This window comes from Hippocampus guttulatus, chromosome 18, assembly GCF_054856545.1.
Source record: "Hippocampus guttulatus isolate MCC_2025c chromosome 18, RoL_Hgut_1.0, whole genome shotgun sequence".
NCBI classification, from domain to species: Eukaryota; Metazoa; Chordata; class Actinopteri; order Syngnathiformes; family Syngnathidae; genus Hippocampus; species Hippocampus guttulatus.
Window position 1 is genome coordinate 11,455,344 of NC_141278.1, and position 20,741 is coordinate 11,476,084.

Genomic DNA, 20,741 nt, shown 5'->3' on the forward strand with positions numbered 1-20,741 from the left:
CAAGTGTAATAAAATTATTATGACATTGGACATCGCTCGCCTTTTTTAATGGATGCATTTTTAATTTTATTTCCCGGTCTTCTACATCAGTGGTCCCCAACCACTGGTCCGTGGACCGGTACCGGTCCGCAGGGCATTTGGTGCCGGGCCGCACAGAAAGAACTTGCCTTAATTCCGTTTTATTTATTTTGAAATACGAAAGATGTTTTATTTTGAAAAATTACCGGATTCTCCGTTACATCCGTCTGTGTCACGCTTGACTCACGTCAAGCCACGCTTCTCCATCACGTGACCGATTGCGCTAAAAACAAAACGTTGGAGGTCACAAAATGAGTTTTAAAAAACTGCTGGAGATCGCAAATAACGGCGGCCTTAAAAGTACGTTCGAGACAACTGGATTAAAGTTATGGCTGAATACTCTGAGATCGCCACAATAGCACTGTTGCTATTTCCGACATCCTACCTGTGTGAGGTGGGGGGTTTCTGCAGCAACGGCGACGAAAACAAAATTACGAAGTAGACTGAACATAAACCACACACTTAAGGTGTCATTGTCTCCTATTACTCCGAGATGGGACCGTCTAGTTGCAGAAAATTAAGATCGGGGCTGTGGTGAGTCGTCATTTTCATGCACTTTGAATTTGCGTTGTATCGTATTTTGAAGGCATTAAACATTACCATAGCGATCAGAGTGTTGCGGCCAGATTAGACGCTCCTTGTGTTTATTATTATATTTCGAAAACACCACAGTTTTCATGCAGCTCATACCATATTATTTTGTTGTATTATTTCCGCCACACCTTAAATGCCGGTACCTGAAAATATTGTCTGACATAAACCGGTCCATGGGGCAAAAAAGGTTGGGGACCCCTGTTCTACATCACTCCAACCTGCCACCTTCGGAAGTTCTCTGATGACTCCCCGATCGTCTACCTCATGAATAATACAAACAAACGAGAAAACCTGGACTCACCCATTGTAAATAGCCTAGCCACTTTGCATATGCGCATGCACACACACGTGTGTGTGTGTGTGTGTGTATATATATATATATATATATATATATATATATATATATATATATATATATATAGATATAGATATGGACTGTACACAGAACAGTACACTGTACAGTCCATTTTCTTAACAGTTTTTAAAGTGTTTTTGTGCATGCTAATACTTGTTTTGTTTTCATTTCATTCATTCATTCTCTTTATCATAATTTTTGCTGCTGTAAATTAGGAATTTCTCTATTGTGAGACAAATAAAGCTTAATCTTCTTTTTCTTCTTCTTCTGCTGATCCAGACTCCAGTCCAGTAGGGGGCGTAATGCACCGAATCCAATTCAACAAAGGAAATACGTCAGAAGCGCGTTGAAATAGCATGCTTGCTAATAGCTCCCTCTCTTTCCGGCTGGTACGCCATCATGTAAGTGAGGCCCAATGCAATACCTTTGAGTACAATCTATCGAAATCTCATGCTGTACATGTTCATCCTTTTATCAGGTGTTAATCGTTGTATGTACATTGGAATAGTGAAGAGGTAGCGTTGATTATTTGCCGACGGAGAGTTTGTTTTCATGACTTAAAAACCACATTTGTTGATGCTAAAATTGCCTCTGCATATTATAAGTAAGCGGCGCTCCAAGAATTAAACATTACTCATTGTATATTACTCTAAAGATCATATTCTTTGTAAAACTATCTGCTTAATGCTTAAAGGCGTTTTATTTGGTCATTCAACATTTGCCCGACCAGTAACCGAAATCGCTATCCTCGTCCAGCATAACGTACAGTACGTTACTAAGAAATTCGAATCTTTTTTTTTTCTCCGTAAGATAATGTCACCGAAAACCACTTGACTAAAGGAACAAAACGGTTCTCGTTTTGTCAACATGTTCAGAACTAAGGAAGTTATGACGGTACAAAAACTTCACAAATGGCCCCTGCAACACAGTGTGTCCCATAGTGTCTCCATACCTTGAAGAATAAACGTTTCTTGACATAAACCGTTTTTAATATAATATTCTTGACATACAGTAGATGATTTCAATTTTTGGCTGTTTGAAAGTGCTCTATAAATACAGTTGAGGTGAGAAATGTAAAGGAATCGATTTTAGAACCATATGTATGGAATATTTTCCTATGCATGGAGAATTACAGGACACCCTGTAGAATGGTCTGTGACAGACGCCGGTTTGCACCAACAAGGTTTAACTATAAAATTATTAAGTTGAAATTTTGGCACCCGATTATCTGCATCACACAAATTAGATGCAACTTTGTCTTCATGACTCCCCAAATAACCAAAAATTAGGTATGTTAATATCTTTAAAAAAAAAAGCTAGCGAGCTTTCAACACTTTTTGGGCGGTCAAAGAAGTTATCCTGCCGTGCCTGCAATACACAGAAATAATGCCTAAAAATCATCACAATGAAATCAAGGCGAGAGACGGCGTTCTACTGTACATATCTAAAAATAGACATGGGAAACATTTATAACCAGCCTGAGTGCAGTTTTCTGAGATGAGCGCAATCAGACTTGCGTAAACGAATAATGACGGAAACAAGTCCATTGTCACACACACAAGTCTGAAAAAATTGTCCGTCGAGTTCGTTGATGAATTTGTGCAATCGTTCTGTCAGTACAAGGGCCGGTCAATTGTGCAGCAAGGTTGAATTATAATGATTAAAATAAGAAGGAAGCTGTGGTACACTCTTGAATTCAAACTAATTTCTTTCTTTCATGATTTTTTTTCCCAGATAAAACATGGGGGCATATCGCTATATGCAGGAGTTGTGGCGCAAGAAGCAGTCAGATGTGATGCGCTTCTTGCTTCGTGTGCGCTGCTGGCAGTACCGCCAACTGTCAAACCTTCACCGCGCACCAAGACCCACCAGACCCGATAAAGCTCGTAGGCTGGGTTACAAGGCTAAACAAGGTAAATGACATACGTTGGTCATCTTGTCATGAAGTATGTCCTCTGTGGAGTTCATTGATTTGTGATGCCATTGTATTTATCGTTTCGGGGGTTTTTTTTGGAGGGGTACCATCAGTATGTCAGTGCTGTGATTTAACTCTGTCCATTATCATTCCAACGACTTGAAATGCATTTGCGTTTGTGGACTGATATTTAATTTAATGTGTATGTAACATTTCAAGGTGTTTAGGATTTAGGCATGACACAATGTAACCGATTGTATTTCATTCAAACAGGTTATGTCATTTACCGTATCCGCGTGCGCCGTGGTGGCCGTAAACGCCCTGTGCCCAAAGGTGCCACGTATGGAAAGCCTGTGCACCACGGTGTTAACCAGATCAAGTTTGCCCGCAGTTTACAAGCCACTGCTGAGGTACGTGCCCCGAATGTAGACCGACACTCAAATGAGATTCAAGATTTACTGATTTGCCGACCTTATTCCTGGAGACTCTGATTTATATCAAACAAAAATTTGAAACACATTTTTTTTTTTTGCTTCCTTTTTTCATGAGCTGGACTCAAAAGATCTCCCACTTTTTCTACATACCGTATTTACCAGACTATAAGTCTCCCCTGAGTACAAGTCGCACCGGCCATGAAATGCATCATGAAGAAGAAAAAAAAGCATCTCTATAAGTCGCATTTGGGGGGGGGTTATTTGATAAATTGCAACACCAAGAACAGACATGTCATCTTGAAAGGCAAATAACAATAGAGAACAACAGGCTAAGTGTACGATATGCTAACGTCACATGACTCATAAACACCAAACTGAGAATGCGCCTGGTACGTTCACGTAACATATTAGTTATTCAGATAACTATAGCATGACAAAAATGCGAGCAAGTTTACCAAAGCCTCCGTGTCACTCCAAATCACTAAATCAACGAAATCTTCATCCTCTGGAACTTTTTAAAGAACTGCGAACTCTGGAGGTTGAAGATGCAGCACTTCCTCTTCTAGTTCGCTTATGTCAGACTCAGGCAGCTGTTTTATCAGCCAATGTAGAAAGTATCAACACAGGCCTAGCGCTCTCCCTTGCGGTTTAATGAGAGAATAACACGTGAAATGAAAAAATGTGTTCATTTCACACACAAGTCGCTCCATAGGATTAAGTCGCAGAATAAGAGCATCAAAGTTTGAAAATCGTCAAAAGGGTTCTCGGAGTCCTACAGTTCACAATTAGTGTCCTCGGTTCTCAAATGTTTCTTCAATGTTAAAAGGAAGGGTGATGTAACGCAGAGAACATGACCCTGTCCCTGCTTTTTTGGATCAGCCATAAAATTCAACGTCATTGATTAGTTTCTACAAACAGTCACAATATCTCATCTTTGTAGTGTATTAATTTAAATATCGGTTGAAAATGACCTGCAAATCGTATTGTTTTTGTTTAACTCGACGTCCAAATGTCATTGGAATCATTATTTTGTACGTTATTTGGGGAAATTGTTGTTTTTATTACAGAACTTCATGTCAAGTATATAATATCGGATTTTAAGGACTTCTCTCTACTTTTGTGGAAGGAATACATTTTGACCAAAACTCCAACCTGAAACATTAAAAACAAGCACCAACAAAAATGTACAAAAAAAGCACCAAAAACCCCACGGGACAGCAAAAGAAAATACTACTGATGGGTAGAGTCTGTCAAAAATCTGATCTAAAATAATGAATTTGTTTCACATTTCAAATAGATCAGAAGATGACCTTGGAAGAATAATTGCTCCAGTGGCAATTGGCCCATACCTATTCCTGAATCGTGGTTGATCGATTTTATTTGGGTGGTGGATTGTGAGCCATCAGGAAGACTCAACCAACTTTTTATGTTTATTGCAGGGCCGTGCCGGCCGTCACTGTGGTGGCCTGAGGGTGCTCAACTCCTACTGGGTGGGCGAGGACTCCACCTACAAGTTCTTTGAGGTGATTTTGATAGACCCATTCCATAAGACAATTAGGCGCAACCCAGACACCCAATGGATCACAAAGCCTGTGCACAAGCACAGAGAGATGCGTGGCCTAACCTCTGCAGGAAAGAAGAGCCGTGGGCTGGGCAAGGGTCACAAGTTCCACCAGACCATTGGAGGATCCCGTCGTGCGGCCTGGAAGCGGCGCAACACACTGCAACTGCACCGTTACCGTTAGAGCTGATGTCTCTGAATCTTTAAAAAATAAAGAATTTGGCCACATGGTCTCGTGTGCTTAATTTTTTTCCCTTGTGCTGATGCTCTCAAACTACTGATGAGCGCTTTCCTTTTTTATGCGTTTGACAAAATCCAAATTCTGGCATGAGAAACTTGATTGTTTCTTGTTGCTCTGTTCTGATAAATGTAGTCATCAGAAGCACACATGTCCAGCTGTTTACACAAAAGAACAGGTCATGATTCCGTTTAACATTAGAAAGTCTACAGGTCATCCTTTTAGATTTTCTACCTTTTAAAATCTGCCATTTGGCCATCCAAATGGCAGCATTATCCATCCATTTTCAACACCGCTTATCCTGAGGAGCGTCGCGGGGGATTGCTGGAGCCGATCCCAGCCGACTTCGGGCGAAACGCAGACTACACCCTGAACTGTTCTCCAGTCAGTCGCAGTGCACATATAGAGACAAATGAAGATTCACACAGTCACCGAGTGGGAACTGATCCCACGCTAGCCGCACACAAGGCAGGCGTGTGAACCACGTTATCAGTGACTCACGCCTGCATTAGGTTTGGACCAATAACCTAAATGTTTTCTCATTTCCGATGAGAGAAGTGCTCTCGACTATGTACTGAATTACCGAAGTAAGGAAACTGATGCAGGGATGAGATTTGTCCGCTTTTTGGCGGAATTCCGCTTTTTTTCCAGTCAAAATGGACCTTTTTTATATTGTTCCAAATCCGTTGAAATTTTTTTTAGGGGGGGGGCTGGTGTTATTTCTGACATAAGCTCTGTGTACATTGTGTGACGATGTCATTCTATAGGCTATAGAATAACATATGGCTCGCGAGCCATATATGGCTCTTTTGATGATTGCATCTCGCTCGCAGATTTAAAAATAAATAAATCTTGGTTGCATCCAACGATCGATTTTTCACTCCTCATTTCCTCGTTAGCTCCAGGAGCCAATTTGATTGGATGATACTGGCCAACATTGCCGTTGCTGTGAAAACAGGTATACGCCCCCTTTGGAATCAACCCGCTTGGCCATTAGCTCAAAGCTAATCCAAAGCAAATAAGATGGCGAAAAGAAAAAAATATGACGAGTTTGGTAGACTTCGGGACAAATGGATCGAAGGATTCGCCTTTGTGGGGAGAACAGGTTCTGCAGAGTGTCTGATTTGCAATGACAAAATACCATCGATGAAACGGTCGAATGCAGAGCGGCACTTTGACACGCCCCGTGCGCGAGATAGCCGAAAGGAAGCGTGCAAGCTACTCACTGAGCAGTGTGCAAGCTAGCCAGCAGTAACTTCGCGTCTGGACCCGGCAAGATGACTTTCATTCCGATAGTTTTGCTGGATTTTTAGCAATCAACGGAAAACCATGGGGAGTATTATCACAAAATTATGTTAAAGAATACATTCAGAGGCTTATTATACTGACATTTTGTTGAAATCACTTTTAAAATACAGTTTTACATATACAGCCATCTCGTTACCTCTGCGTCCCGCGTCCTAGACGCCTAATTTTCCCGCGGGACGCACAGTTCAAAATAATGTGCGTTTTTGGGACGCAAGGAAATTTCTCAGTCCAAACAAACAAAAAAAAAAAACTGTCAGTCTTGAGGATTTCACGGTAACCGGTAGCGTGGCGTTTCCGTGGCGTCATTTTGACGGTACCGAAAAATCGTTGAACCATAAAAGTCACCGCACATGAGTTGACTGTACGCGATCAAATCTCTCCTGTGTGATCAACGCGATTTCACTGTGCCTGTATGTGTGTTTGTGGTGTGGTGTGTGAGTGTGTTTCTTCTAATTTACTTTCGTTTTGTTTTCAGTGTTGGAGAGGGGACAGAACAGATAACGTCATGTGCGCATGCGGGTTGCTATTTTAGTCCGCAAACTGAGGAATCGCGTGGATAAAAGTTTAAGATGGCGGCGAAAAAAACTCACAACGATCTACTAATTACGACATTTAAAAGACATGATCAGGAGTCATGCTTAAAATAAAAAATGATGTTCAGGACCCGGACATCTTGGCCGAATATGTGGCAACAGGTTCGCAAATGAGGCACTGTGACCCTTCAACACTCATGCCTAAAACTTAACACCTTCCCAGTCAGCAAAATTGGTCTGGCCCAGCTCTGGGCCACATACATCACTTGCACCCGGCCCACATACCTCAATGAATGACGGCCCACATCTGGCATCCACAATATGGGCCACATAAGGCCCATACCTGAGCCACATTGTATAACCATCTCTGGCCCTACGCTGGGCCAGAACAGGTTCCTGATATTCAACCTTAACTAAGCCACTTCTTTCATGAGCCATATTTGACCCACATTTTTTTTTTAAAAGGCTCAAAAACGACTGTTATGTTTATTGTCATAATTTGGGAAGAAATTTCATCTGTGCTGTATGTTACACATGCAGTACATTTGACAAAGTTTATCCAATCCAATCCAATCCACATATAACTGCACATACACTGGAAAACTGCACTTTTCTTATTTTAACAGTGAACACAGAGTCCAAACTGGGATGCAGCTTGCTCTTGAACGGCATTTTTCTATCCATCAAATTGTTGCGCTCTCCATGCCCTCTTTTCTTCTCATGCTCTCCTTCCTGTCACCATCCCGATCAGGAGCCAGGTGTAGCCATCTTTTGATTGTGACATCGATTTCCTGGTCTGAGGCCCAAGATGTTAGGCTGTTAGGTCTCACAGCGGCTGTAAGAACTGTAAGGAAACAAGGATGGACAGTGTGTTAGGAAAACAAACATTTGTACATGTCATTACCAATGAATGGTCAGTAAAAATAACCCTTGAAATTTCTTAAACTAGGTATGACACTGTGGGGTGGAATATTTGACACCAAAAGCTAAATGTGAATAACTTAGATTTAAATAGTTTATACCGAATTTGAATTACATAAATTGAAGTAAAGTGGCTCGGATAATGGATGGATTTGTATGTTTTAATCTGAATGATATTGAATAACTGAATCTGAATTGTACAATTTGAATTTGAAAAGGATAGATTTTTTTCTTTGAAACTGTATTTGATCTTCACTGAACATTAAATTCTATTTATTTTCATACTCAGTCTTACAAATACAAATTCGGTTGTATTTTCTGTACGGAAGCCAACACGTTCATCCAAACCAAATGGAGAAAAACAAAACAAATTAAAGCAAAGAACACACAAACATTTTCCGTGCGCAAGAGGTGAAGAAGCACAAAATTATCACGTCACATGTCTCAAATGTTCCAACGGGGGGGCCCGGCCGTCAACACGCAAGGCTTGACGTCGCGTTAAGATCTCATGTTTGCGCTTGAGCGCTTTTCTCTCTTTCAAAGCAACACATTCGTCACAACGTGGAATGGGCCACGCGCACACGATTTCATTGCATATACAGCTTTAAGGTCTCTGTACTAGTACACATTTGTCCTGACTAGTAAGTATGATTCTGCGTCAACTGTGTCTAAGGAACGGCTCCTAGCGCGTGACCGACTAGCTGGGCCGTGTAGAGTTTCTAGTGAAGCGCTTGTAAGTGTTAATTGTGTACTACGACTACTACAGCTCCCCTGGTTGTTGTTTTTTCCCCCAGTGCTCTCAAAATAAATTTGGGCTGTATTTGTGTGCTGAAAATGTAAAATGAAGAGCTGAAACCGCATCGGCAACTTGGAGTCTTTCTCGACTAAGTGACAGCTCTTAACTTGAAAATGTCATGGTTCTGTTTGTGACCAACAGGTGGCACTGTAGGGCTCTGCCTGAAGCTGCACACCTGTTGGTCATTATGTCATTAGTTGCTTAAGGGTGTGACTGTCCAGCTCTGATTAACATATTGTCTCTCTCTGTCTCTATCTCTCTATATATATATACAGTATGTATATATACACACACACGCCGCACACACGCACACATCCATACACACACACATATACACGCTTGTGTCTCTATTTGTCTGTGCGCTCTGACGACGTCTAAAGCAGCGTTCCCCCAATCTTTTTTGAACCACTGACCGGTATAATGTCAGACAATATTTTCGGGGGCCAACCTTTAAGGCCAGGTAAATACAACAAAATAAAATGATATGACCTGCATGAAAAGTGTGGTATTTTCGAAACAGAATAATAAACACAAATCATGACACGAGGAACATCCTATCTGGCCGCAACACTCGCTGTTCGCAATGTTAACGTTTAAACATGCCTTCAAAATAAGATAGACCACGAATACAAAGTGCATGAAAAATACGACTCACCATCGCTGCATATTATGCAGAGTGGGCTTGGTGTGTGGGAATTTCCCGTTGAGATAAAGACGGATTATAAGTAGGAGTCCTGACACTGTCTATTAAATGTGGGCTTCTTTTTCTTGAAAGTCGTCGGCTCCTCTTCTGTCTCCTGGCTGGGCCTTTTCCCCTTTCCAAAGACATTTGTTTGTTTTTTTTACTCATTTTGCTCGCTCCTGGGTTTCATTTTCACGGTAACCTATCACGTGACCAAGAAGCGCGTCAAGAGTGTTGACTGAGACTGTTGACGGATGTAACAGAGAATCCGGTAAAAAAATATCTTTCAGGTTCATAAATGAATAAAACGGAAGTAATGTAGGTTATTCTTTCTGTGCGCCTGGTACCAAATGACCCACAGACCGGTACTGGTCCGCGGCCCAGGGGTTGGGGACCACTGGTCTATAGGATACAGAGGTCCAAATTGATTCGTATTGTGTTCTGATAAAGTGAAGAAAAGATGTTGTGGTCTTGGGTCTTTATTCCACATTTTAGAGAAAGAAACAAAGCAACAAACAAGAATGCTATTCACACATACCCACACAGAAAGTAATGCGTCCAGTCAAAATAATTGATCATAGAACTACTCCAACTACCAAATAAAATGACACTAGTTCCACCTATTATGAGACATTCAAGTGCTCACACACAAACAATTTTTTCTTCTATCAAAATCCTCTACTCAGTCCTCAAATACCTCCAGGAACAGAGGAGGGAATAACTCAGTCGGACACTCCACTTTCATGTGAAGGAATCGGCTTGCATGGCAGGCTCCGATCATTCGCAGGTCTGTCACCTTCATGAGCAGCTTCGGCCAGAAATGAGGTACTTTATGTTTGCGGTAGTTGATGTAATGTTCAAAAGCTAGCAGGAACTCCTCTTGGCAGCGTTCGATCCGCTCCACACAACTCAGGCCTGGGCGATCTGAGGAGAGAAACCAGGGATTGAACAGTTTGTAGAGTTTGACTGTAAAACAGGTAACAATGGAAAGTTTATTTGTAGTACATGCCAGTTTGTGCTTTTCTTTTGGTTTGAAAAATATGATGATCAAATTATATCAGGGTGGGCCAGTGGTTCGCGCGTCAACCTCACAGCGCAGAGGTACCGGGCTCATTTCCAGCTCCGGCCTTCCTGTGTGGAGTTTGCATGTTCTCCCCGGGCCTGTGAATGTGAGCGCGGATGGTTGTTCGTCTGTGTGTGCAATGCGATTGGAATGATCGGAAAATGGATGGATGGATGGAAATTGTATCGATTATCACTCAGAAAAAGGCGGAGTGCTATCTCAGATCAAGAATGAGATGTTCCCCAAGTGGAGGAATTCAAGTACAGTGGTACCTCTACTTACGAAATGAGTATGTTGTGGAAGAGATTTCTTCATTAGAAAATGTAAGTAGAGACGCGTTTTCCATGTAAATGCCCAATCTGTTCCAAGCCCCACCCCCTGCCCCCCAATTAGATTACAGTGAAACTCCTCTACAACGAAATCATGTTTGCAGCAAGAATTTTTTTTCACAACAGGGGGGTTTTCACTGTAGCAAATTTGATCTCAGATGTAAAAACACACACACACACACACAAACATACAGTGTATGTGTACACGCACACACAATCGAATGTGCACTCTTTATTCCAATAGTGCATAAGTATGAGCACACACTTATTTGACACTTCATATAGTTAGTGTAGAAAGAAATAAAGGGAAAGAAATTGCGAAATTTACGATCAGCATTCACTTTCACTTACATCAATTTCTTCGATAATGTCTTTTATTTTGCTCCCTCCGTCTTTCATTTTGATCACTTTTACCCTCTCTTCCAGCGTCAGAGCTCTTCTTGTCTTAGCTGCTTGACATCCAAAGGTCCGTTTTGTAGCCATTTTACAAAAATGGCTACAAAACGATTCTAGCAATGCAACGTTCATGCTGCGTCTGAATCTAACAATAACAAATACTTCCTGGACCCGGTGGCTTTTCTTTCCACCATCTTACTGTCTCTAACTCGACCTCCCTCCGATCGCTACCCAAGACAGCGTTGCCAGCTGATGTCATGCAATGAACTTTTAAAGCCAGCCACGGGACGCTTTGTAGTCCTCGATGGCCATAGTTAGCGCGATGGAACTCGCCTTCTCTCTAATTAGCGCTCCAGTTAGCGTAAGGTTTTTAGCATAACAAGTAAAGCATTACACACATTAGTGGGTATTTTCGCCCATGTAGGTTTCGTTTTAGAGGAGTTTCACTGTATTGCACAATAAATGAGAGTTGTGCGTAATAATGTAAAAAACATAGAATAAATGGAATAAACAGTAAAAATTGTGATAATTTAACTTTAAACTGCGTCCTCATCGTTTTTTGCCCGCTTTAGTTCTCTCTCAGAAGTGGTTTTTGCCTGGCGTTTTGGAAAGAACTGATAACCAAAGACGTTTGCTTTTGTCGGCTTTTAACAATCCTTTGAAAATGTCTAAGGCAAACATCAACATAGTGAGTGATCGCCGCACTGGTGAACACTTTTTCTGGGTGATTCACATTTACATAAAAGGATCGGAACGCCTCCTGGCCAGAGGGGTGAATGACGAGGACGGTGCATCGACACAGATCTATCTACAGTACAGTATTTATCTATCGACACCAGCGGTGTCAAACTCATTTCACGTGGTGAGCCACATATGGCCTTGGTAGATGTCAAGTGGGCCGGACCATTAAAATTATACAATACTTTGCTATAAATAACCAAAATAATATGGCTTTCCTTTATTTTGGTCTAAAGAAGCACAAGAACATTAGGAAAATGTTAAAATTTAATGAGCATATCTTTTACAAAACATTTCATGAAGCACCTTACATTTCCTTGCAATTTACTTTTATCATTCACATATATGCATTGCAACTGACCCGACTGACTGTACAAACTTTAACAAGTAATTGGTCTTGAAAAATATAGTAACGCACTTTAAGATCAAACGAGACTTATAAAGAAAAGACGTTTAAACCATTTACACGTGCATATAAAATCCTTACAAACTAAGGAGAGTGCTATAAATGTGTAAATGTGAGAGTGCTATTGATAGCGTCTGCTGTGTCGGGTCTGTCTCAGTGACGGACTGAGGCCGCTGTTGTCTACTTCTCTGATCAAAACAATGGTGTCTTCTAATCTGATCAAAACAGTGTGTCCCCTGGCGGATACTCCATGGATTGCACTTTATTAAAAATATTAATTCCGTGTCTTTTATGCATTTTTTTCACTTTTAAATTATCCTGCGGGCCGAATCGAACCTCCTTGCGGTCCGGTTCCGGCCCGCGGGCCGTACGTTTGACACCCCTGATCTTCACACACAGACACATACGGTCGATGTCCCTCTTAGCCAATGGGATGCCAGGACGATGCTCGGTAATAGCCAATGGCAGAGCAGCTATAAGTATGTTGCGTTCAGGAAACTCGGAGCTGCGAGGAACGGCCCATACTTTCGTATCTTGAAATTTATTTCGTAACAAGAAGCAATATTTTCTTGAGGCGTTTCATAATTTGAAAATTTCGTACAAAGAGACGTTCGTCAGCAGAGGTACCACTGTATCTTGGAGTCTTACTCACAATTGAGGGAAGCGTGGAACCAGAGAGCGATCGTGTTTCGGGCTACTTTAGTGTTATTTTACATAGCCACATTGCATGAACTAATAAAACTGGCTAAAGAGAGGCAAACATTGTTCGATGGCAACCAGAGCAGAACAATGTTTTATTGTACATTTCATTTTGTTTCAGAAATGTCGAATGCAAAATGACTAATCACATTTGTATTTGGGGATTATTAGGCAAGTTATGCTCTGCAAGTTTTCAGACATCGGCCGCTTACCCGCTGAAAGCAGAATAACTGCTTGTAAAAGAGCCACCTCAGAGTCGTCCAAGTTAAAGGAGGCGAGTGAGACACCAAGGTCGAAAATGGCGTCCGACACTACACCCAGGCCTCCATTCTTCAGTTGACCTCGTGTGACTGCCATCTCTCCATTAAGTGTGAGAGTCTCACTCTCTGGATCATAGCGAACAGCGGCACGCAACGACATGACTTCCATACAACAGCCTTTCAGCAAAATGATCTGGTCTTCACATGGCAACTGTTAACAAGAGAAAATGATCTTGTCATCATTGATGACTTATTTATTTAAGAAGTTGCAGAAGTGCACACACCCGAAAACAAATACCGGATTTTCCGCACGAAAAGATGCACTGGATTATGAGCCGCACCTTCAATGAATGGCTATTTTGTAAAAATTTTTCATACATTGGACGCTTCGTATTAAAATGCGCAATCTACAATGCCTCCACTAGATGGTGCTACGCTCCTTCCATTCAATTCAGAGGCATCCGTTGAACTTGAGGTGTTCATGACCGCCTCTGAAAAATGTAAATGAACTATTACTGTACTTAAATGAAACTACGAAAATGGAAAATAATGCATCAAAACAGAAAATCAAGCGAGGAAATCACAAAATTCTATAGCCCCCCTACAGAATTTATTTTTTGATTTCCTCGCTTGATTTTCTTCGTGGTTTCATTAAAGTAATAATTAATTTATGTTTTTTGGAGGCGGCCATGAATGCCTCTCGAGTGGAACGGAAGAAGGCATGGAGACGGACAAAGATGTACAGTCTTTGTCCGTATTTGTTGAGACTGTGAAAACCATTAATAAAGTCTGCCTTTAAAAAAATAAAATAAAACCACAGCTCTCCCTTTTTCAACAAATACAGGTGAGTCTTTGTCCGTCTCCGTGCCTTCTCTTATTCCGTTCAACTCGAGAGGCGTTCATGACCGCCTCGGAAAAACGCATTGGCATTTCCTTGATCATAGCGCCACGACGACTATGATCAGATGTCAGTAGTAGTTATTTATTCCTTTGTTGTGTATTCACAAATGATGAAATCACAATATAAATTCTGTAGGGGTGGCTATAGACTTTATTTGTGATATCCTCGCTTGCTTTTCAGTTTTGATGTGCAATATTTTCAATTTTCGTAGTTTCATTGAAGTAATCAGAAGGCACGGAGACGGACAAAGATGTACCTGTATTTGTTGAGACTGTTTTAAAAAATGAACACCACAGCTCTCCTTTTTTTCGGAGCTACAACAAAAACTTATTTAATAAAGCAGCGACACAGTTCACTGAACCAACAGCAAGTTATAACATTGGAAGCATGTCTCCAGGAAGGAGCCATCTTGGAGTCGAGGTATTACCGTAATGACCATACAAATGATGCACCGGATTTTAAGGCGCTCGGTGAGCTTTTAAGAAAATTGAAGACTTTTTGGTGCGCCCTATAATGCGGAAAATACGGTATTTTCTTTTTGCTTTAAATACATTTGGTCAGCGTTCTGTAACTTCACTCGTTATTGTCAAATCTCAATCAAATTCTAAAGACAGCACTAAGTTCCAAAAAAAAAAAAAAAGTATGTGGACCATTTTAAATTACCTTCTGTTTCGGGCTCGTCGATACGGCTGTATTTCCTATCATTTCTTTTTTTTTACTATTCAAATGTATTTTAATTTAATATTTCAATGAATTTCATTTTATATTAAAACTTTTTCTGAGGTCAACATAATGAAGAAGTCAAATTAACCGGTCAATATAAAGATTAATTAAACACTTTTTTAAAAATAATGTGCCGAGTAGAGCTGGGTGAATCACGATGTGCCGTATGTATTTGATATCAGTCTATCAATAACTGGTGCTTTTTTTAAGCATTTAAAATAAGAAAGAAATTGATTAAAGAGAGTAAAAAGCAATTTAATTGATTAAACAAAAAATTAAATACACATTTAGGGGAAAATTAGCATTCAAAATATGTGCTTGGGAAACAAATTTTCATGAAACGTACACTGTTTTTGTTTGTGTGTGTGTGTGTGTGTGTGTGTGTTCATGTGCGTGCGCCCGTACAAATTGCATTGATTATAAAAATGGATGCTGATTGTTGAGAATGTGACTCCAAGTTTTTGTTTGGCAGACTCCCTGTGATAGCCTTGGCCACCAAATAGCCCAAATTAAATCGGTATATTTAGAATTATCAATGTAAGAGTTTTGCCATCACAAAATGAATACTTGAATATTTCAAGAAAAAAAAAGATTGCCTTTATTTGAGATTTTCTCTAAACATGTATTGATGTAAAGTGAAGTCCAGAAATACTTCCAGAAAGAGAAGTGGCAAAACCGGGTGTCATTTTTATGTTGAGCAGGGTTGTCGGTGTACAGGCAAGAAACATCGATAACACTTAGAAGCAAACTATTTAATTTTCATAGTCATAAAATGTGACTGATTCGGTAACGGCACGTACCTCACAAAACATGGGCAGTTTTTTGGCAAAGTCCACCACTCGTTTTATGGCAGGGGTGATAATTTTTGTAAATTGCCTGAATGCCTCTAAATCCACTTGATTTCCTTCAAGGATATTTGCCGTGGACGAATGACCACTATTGGCAGGCTGAAAAGACGAGAAGGGCATTTTAGTGCATACAAATCGACCAAAAAAAAAAAAAAGAAACACAAACAGCAGATTTTTGTCATGATCCTGTTCTTGTGTGTCTCCAGCAGGTGGCAGAGGAGGGCCTTCCCTCTGGCGTGCACACCTGCTGCCAATTTGTTCATCAGGTCAAGCAATGTACAGTATTTAAGGACTTCCCAAGCGTATTCAATAGCAGTTGATGCAACGGGTATACTTGGGAACTACAGTACAGTACTTTATTTTTCATAACAGGCCAACCAAAGTTACAAAAATCAACATTTTTTTTTGCATTGTAGGCATACTGTAGTGATTTCAGCCTGATCTAGTCTGTTTCAGGGACCTTGGCTGTTGTGGGAACATAAAACAACAAAGGGCCACATAAACGTTTAGGGCAGGAAGGTGGTTAAATGACTACTTGAATGTCTACAGACGGAGTTGTAAGTCATACCTTAGTTTCAGTCATCCCCGCTGTGCTCTGGTCAGAGGTATAGAATAAATTACATGTTATTTCATTAAGAAGCATTGTTTCCTCCACCTGTTGGATAATCAACAGGAATTGTCAAGTTGAAATCAAGAAAATGGAGCAGGCCAACATAAAATGTAAGACTGAAGACGGATAACAAAAATATGATGCGAGATGGCAAACGTGACAAGAACCACAATTTCAAGGGCAACTCACTCAACCGTAGTTGTGAGAGAGAATTGCAATTATGTTTTCCAGAGTAGATATATTCAGTGCCTGTTCTCAGGTTTTTTTTTTTCATAATTACCCCACTTTACCCCTTTCATGCACCCTGTAACCTGATAACATGATTAGCTGTCCACTGAAGTAACCGCTGTCCCTGAAAGGGTTAATATTTAAGATTACCAAATAAGTGTAGCTATCAAACAAAGACAACTCAAAATAAGCTGATGTGTTTTTTTTTTTTTGTAATTGTATTTCTCAAGAGGGGGGAAAAAAAACTATTCAAAGCTACTTGGCCCTGTGTGAAAAAGTACTTTCTCCCACTAATTCTGACAATTGTTTGGACCAATGGACACAATGGCCCTTCTTTTCGTTTGAATAGCTGTGGGGATTCAACAAGGAGGTGATCCAGTGGGTGACTGGTTTGCGCGTTGGCCTCACAGTGCAGAGCTGCAGGATTTGAATCCGGCTTCCTGTGTGGAGTTTGCATGCTCTCCCCGTGCCTGTGTGGGTTTTCTCCGGGTACTTCGGTTTCCTCCCACATTCCAAAAACATGCATGGCAGGCTGATTGAACGCTCCAAATTATCCCTAGGTGTGAATGTGAGCGCAGATGGGTGTTCGTCTGTGTGTGCCCTGCGATTGGCTGGCAACCGGTTCAGGGTGTGCCCCGCCTACTGCCCGAAGATGGCTGGGATAGGACAAACACCCACATCCACACAGTCACTGAGTGGGAACCAATCCCACGCTGCCCGCACTACTACACTACATCAGCGACTCAAGTATTAATTTTGCTTTCAAAAAATATATATGGCGTATTCGTCATATTTTGCAAGACAAAAGTAAGGTCACCCACAATTTTCAAATGACTGTTGATCCATTCTTCTTCTGTAGCAGTGAACAGTAATGTAGAAATGTAATACATTTAAAATGAACTCAAAAGATCATGCATGATATGAACCCTTTCAGGGCCAGTGGTTACGACAGTGGACAGCTTTTTGATTCATTTTATACGATAAGACGAGGTCTCAGAGGTTGCCCCCCCCCCCAAGGCATTTTTTAAAATTTTATATCAAAGAAAATATTTTAAATAGTCCTTTTTGTCATTTCATAAACTATAGTAACTGTGTCATGTTCTGTCTTGATTGTGTTCCAGCTCCAGCTGGAGTGAAGGGGGTTTCCCTCCAGTAAGTGCACCTCGTTTCCTCATCAGCCTGGCTTTGCATTGCAAGACTCTGACTTCTGCTTCTCTTTGTTGGATTACAGTGATCCCTCGCTAATTCGCGGTTCGTTTATCGCGGCTTCAGTGCATCGCGGATTTTTTCAAACATATTCATAATTTTTTTTTAAGTCCGCAAAAGGTCCGCGAGAAGCAGCGAAAGTCAGCAAAATAACAGCGAGTCACATAGAGCAACATATACTACATGTATTGTGTTATTCATAAACTAACTAACTTATACATGTTTAAATCTATTAGTATACAGCATTAAGTCATGTTAATTACCGTATTTTCACGACCATTCGACGCACCGTATGGTTGGGCGCAGTCTCATTAATGGGTGCTATTTCTGTATTTGACACAGACAAAACGCACTGTATTATTGGGCGCAATTTTAAAGTGGTAAAACATACGCCAGCTTAAACATACGGCATGCATGCGCGCACGCTAAAAACACGTTAGCTTGTAGCATACGGTAGCATGCCAAGACATACAGATACAAGCTAAAAACACGTTTTTAAAAAGGCAACGGAAAACTGAGTTCCGTTGTATTTTATTTAGCCATTGTACAATGTACTCACGTTTTTCGATCAATCATACCCAGAAATCCATCAAAGTCCTCATCCTCTGTATCAGAATTGAACAATTGTACAAGTACCGGTAATCCATCAAAAACGCCGTGTTCCCTCCCGTTGTCAGTCACTCTCATTGCCATGTGGCTCCACAGAAATGATGTCGGCTTTGCCAAAAAGTCGAACAACAGTGCAAGCAGACACGTTCGTCCAAGCAGCCACAATCCATTCGCAAATTGTGGCGTAACTCGCCCGGCGCTGCCTCTCACTCTTTGTAAAGTTGTGTTTGCCATCGATCATTCATTGTTCCCATGCCGTTCGCAACTTTACTTTGAACGCCCGGTTGATGCCGATGTCCAGCGGTTGGATTTCATTAGTCAAGCCTCCGGGAATAACGGCAAGCTCAGAGTTCATTTGCTTGACTTGGTTTTTCACCGCTGCTGTGAGATGGGCACGCATGCCAAAAGCATAACCGATGGCTTGAAGTTTGAACTGAGCTTCGTAGGCGTATCTCTTTGTAGAATTTATTTTCGGGGGTTCTTAGAAACCAAAACCGAAGTTGTTTTGCAACAATGCACATAGCCACACTCTATACAGGTGTTGGTACCTGCTTGGGGCGTCCCTTTAGCCTCCACTTACACGCCCACCCTACACTCATTGGCGGACTTCTTCGCCGCATGCCTGTCCTCACTCACGTCTGCCTTTTCTCTCTCTCTCTCCATATATGTATATATACACGCCCACCCTTCACTGATTGGCCGACTTCTTTGCCGCATGCCTGTCCACAGTCACTTCCGCCTTTTCTCTATATAAACAGCGTGTCGGCTGTCAGTCAGGTCTTGGAACTCAGCGCATAGACAAGACATCATAAGGCGTCCCGTCCATTTTGGAGAAGATTTTAGACATTTAATGGCGCCTTACAGTCGTGAAAATACGGTACTTCAAAATTTACTTCTACATGCATGTATACCATTAAATTTGGCCTTATAAATATTATGTACATGTACCTATATGGGGGGGGGGGGGGGGGGGGGTTCGCTACTTTGCGGATTTTCGTTTATCGCGGGTGGTTTTGGTCCCAATTAACCACGATAAACGAGGGATTACTGTATTGACCTTGCTCACTGTTGCGCTTCAAATGTCATTTACTAGACCTCTTGATCTTGTTCATAGTCGCTCTCGTTTTCGTAGTTCCTTGTTTCCTAAGTATTTTTCCTCATTAAGTTATTCGTTCTTCATTTTGGTTTCACATATTTGGACTCTTGTCATTTCATTTGTGTTGTTCTCGGTAAGCTTCAGTACCTTGCCTTTTGTTTATGCGTTGTCTTTCCTGGCACTTTATGACCAGTGATTTCAGTTTTTACTTTGAATTTTGGAATCCGAAAATATTCGGTTCGGACCTGGAGCTAACAGTAACCATGATTTGTGAGTGTTTGAAATGCAAGGAGCCTCTTCCCAATTGTTTTAGGGATCGTGTTTGTGGTAAGTTGATGGTTTTAATTATTATCACATGTGATTAAAATGACTATTTGACGCTCAGATAATGGATGGAAGAGTTAAAGATAGTTTGGGGCTGTGGAATTGTAGGATGAAAAGTGTTGAGAATAGCGGAGATTAACAATGCAGTGCAAAGGAGCGAGGAGAATCTCACCAAGAATTTCCGCTTCTGCTTCCAGTAATTTCCTTGAGCATTTGTGGACATATGGGCGTCAGTAGTCATACGAATGAGGTCCCACTCGTTATCGGAGGGCTCGTGTTGATCCATCGCTGTTTTTTGTAGCTCCTCCTTGTGGCGACGCTGCCGGTTTTCCTCAATCAGCTTGCGCTTGGCGAGCCGCTTGCTCTCATCCAACACCACTTGTGGGTTTCGGGGGGCAGTGGGTGGTGCGGAGGGGGTAAGATAAAAAAAAAAAAAGAGAAAACTTGAGTGAATTAACTGAAGCGGAAGGTTTGAACAGCTTAATAACAGATCTCATGATGCTAGGCTATTACTGCTTCCTGTTGCAGATAAGTGCACTGGCGAATTTGTCTTGACTTACAGTCTGTAGCCATTCCAACCGCTATACATTTCTTGAAGCGACAATCCTGGCACTGGTTTCTGGTCACCTTGTCTATGGCACATCTTCCCTCGTACTTACAAGCATAGGTTTGCCTGAGGTTTTTCTGAATTGTCCGCCTGAAGAAGCCCTAGACATGAAATGACGCCACATATGTTCACAGATTCTTCCGTTTGCTTCAACAATCCAATCAGGGACTTGTTTGTTACCTTACAACCTTCACAGGTGATACAGCGATAGTGATAGCCCGTAGCTTTGTCCCCACATACTACGCAGAGCTCATCTTTGTCCAGGTAACTTGGTATGTACCCT

The 20,741-nt window shown here is 41.3% G+C and overlaps 2 protein-coding genes across 4 annotated transcripts in view; one reads left to right on the forward strand and one right to left on the reverse strand.

Annotated features, from left to right (window-relative positions):
- The first annotated feature begins 1,306 nt into the window (after positions 1-1,306).
- rpl15 (ribosomal protein L15) lies at positions 1,307-5,165 on the forward strand. Its single transcript, XM_086137087.1, has 4 exons — positions 1,307-1,428; positions 2,762-2,940; positions 3,216-3,352; positions 4,816-5,165. Exons 2-4 carry the CDS (start codon positions 2,769-2,771, stop codon positions 5,119-5,121), a joined length of 615 nt encoding a protein of 204 aa, XP_085993213.1. The 5' UTR covers positions 1,307-1,428; positions 2,762-2,768; the 3' UTR covers positions 5,122-5,165.
- A 4,691-nt stretch (positions 5,166-9,856) lies between these two features.
- The window catches only part of thrb (thyroid hormone receptor beta), a 28,965-nt gene continuing 18,080 nt past the window's right edge, over positions 9,857-20,741 (reverse strand). For 2 of the 3 annotated variants that reach the window (XM_086136602.1, XM_086136604.1), the window contains exons 3-9: positions 20,639-20,739; positions 20,412-20,559; positions 20,024-20,229; positions 16,347-16,433; positions 15,731-15,877; positions 13,259-13,517; positions 9,860-10,339 (exon numbers count right to left, since the gene is read on the reverse strand). In XM_086136602.1, coding sequence (XP_085992728.1) covers positions 10,098-10,339; positions 13,259-13,517; positions 15,731-15,877; positions 16,347-16,433; positions 20,024-20,229; positions 20,412-20,559; positions 20,639-20,739 — 1,190 coding nt within the window. In that variant the 3' untranslated portion in view covers positions 9,860-10,097. Of the gene's footprint in view, positions 10,340-13,258; positions 13,518-15,730; positions 15,878-16,346; positions 16,434-20,023; positions 20,230-20,411; positions 20,560-20,638; positions 20,740-20,741 lie in introns of all 3 variants that reach the window. The other variant, XM_086136603.1, reaches the window with a different exon arrangement.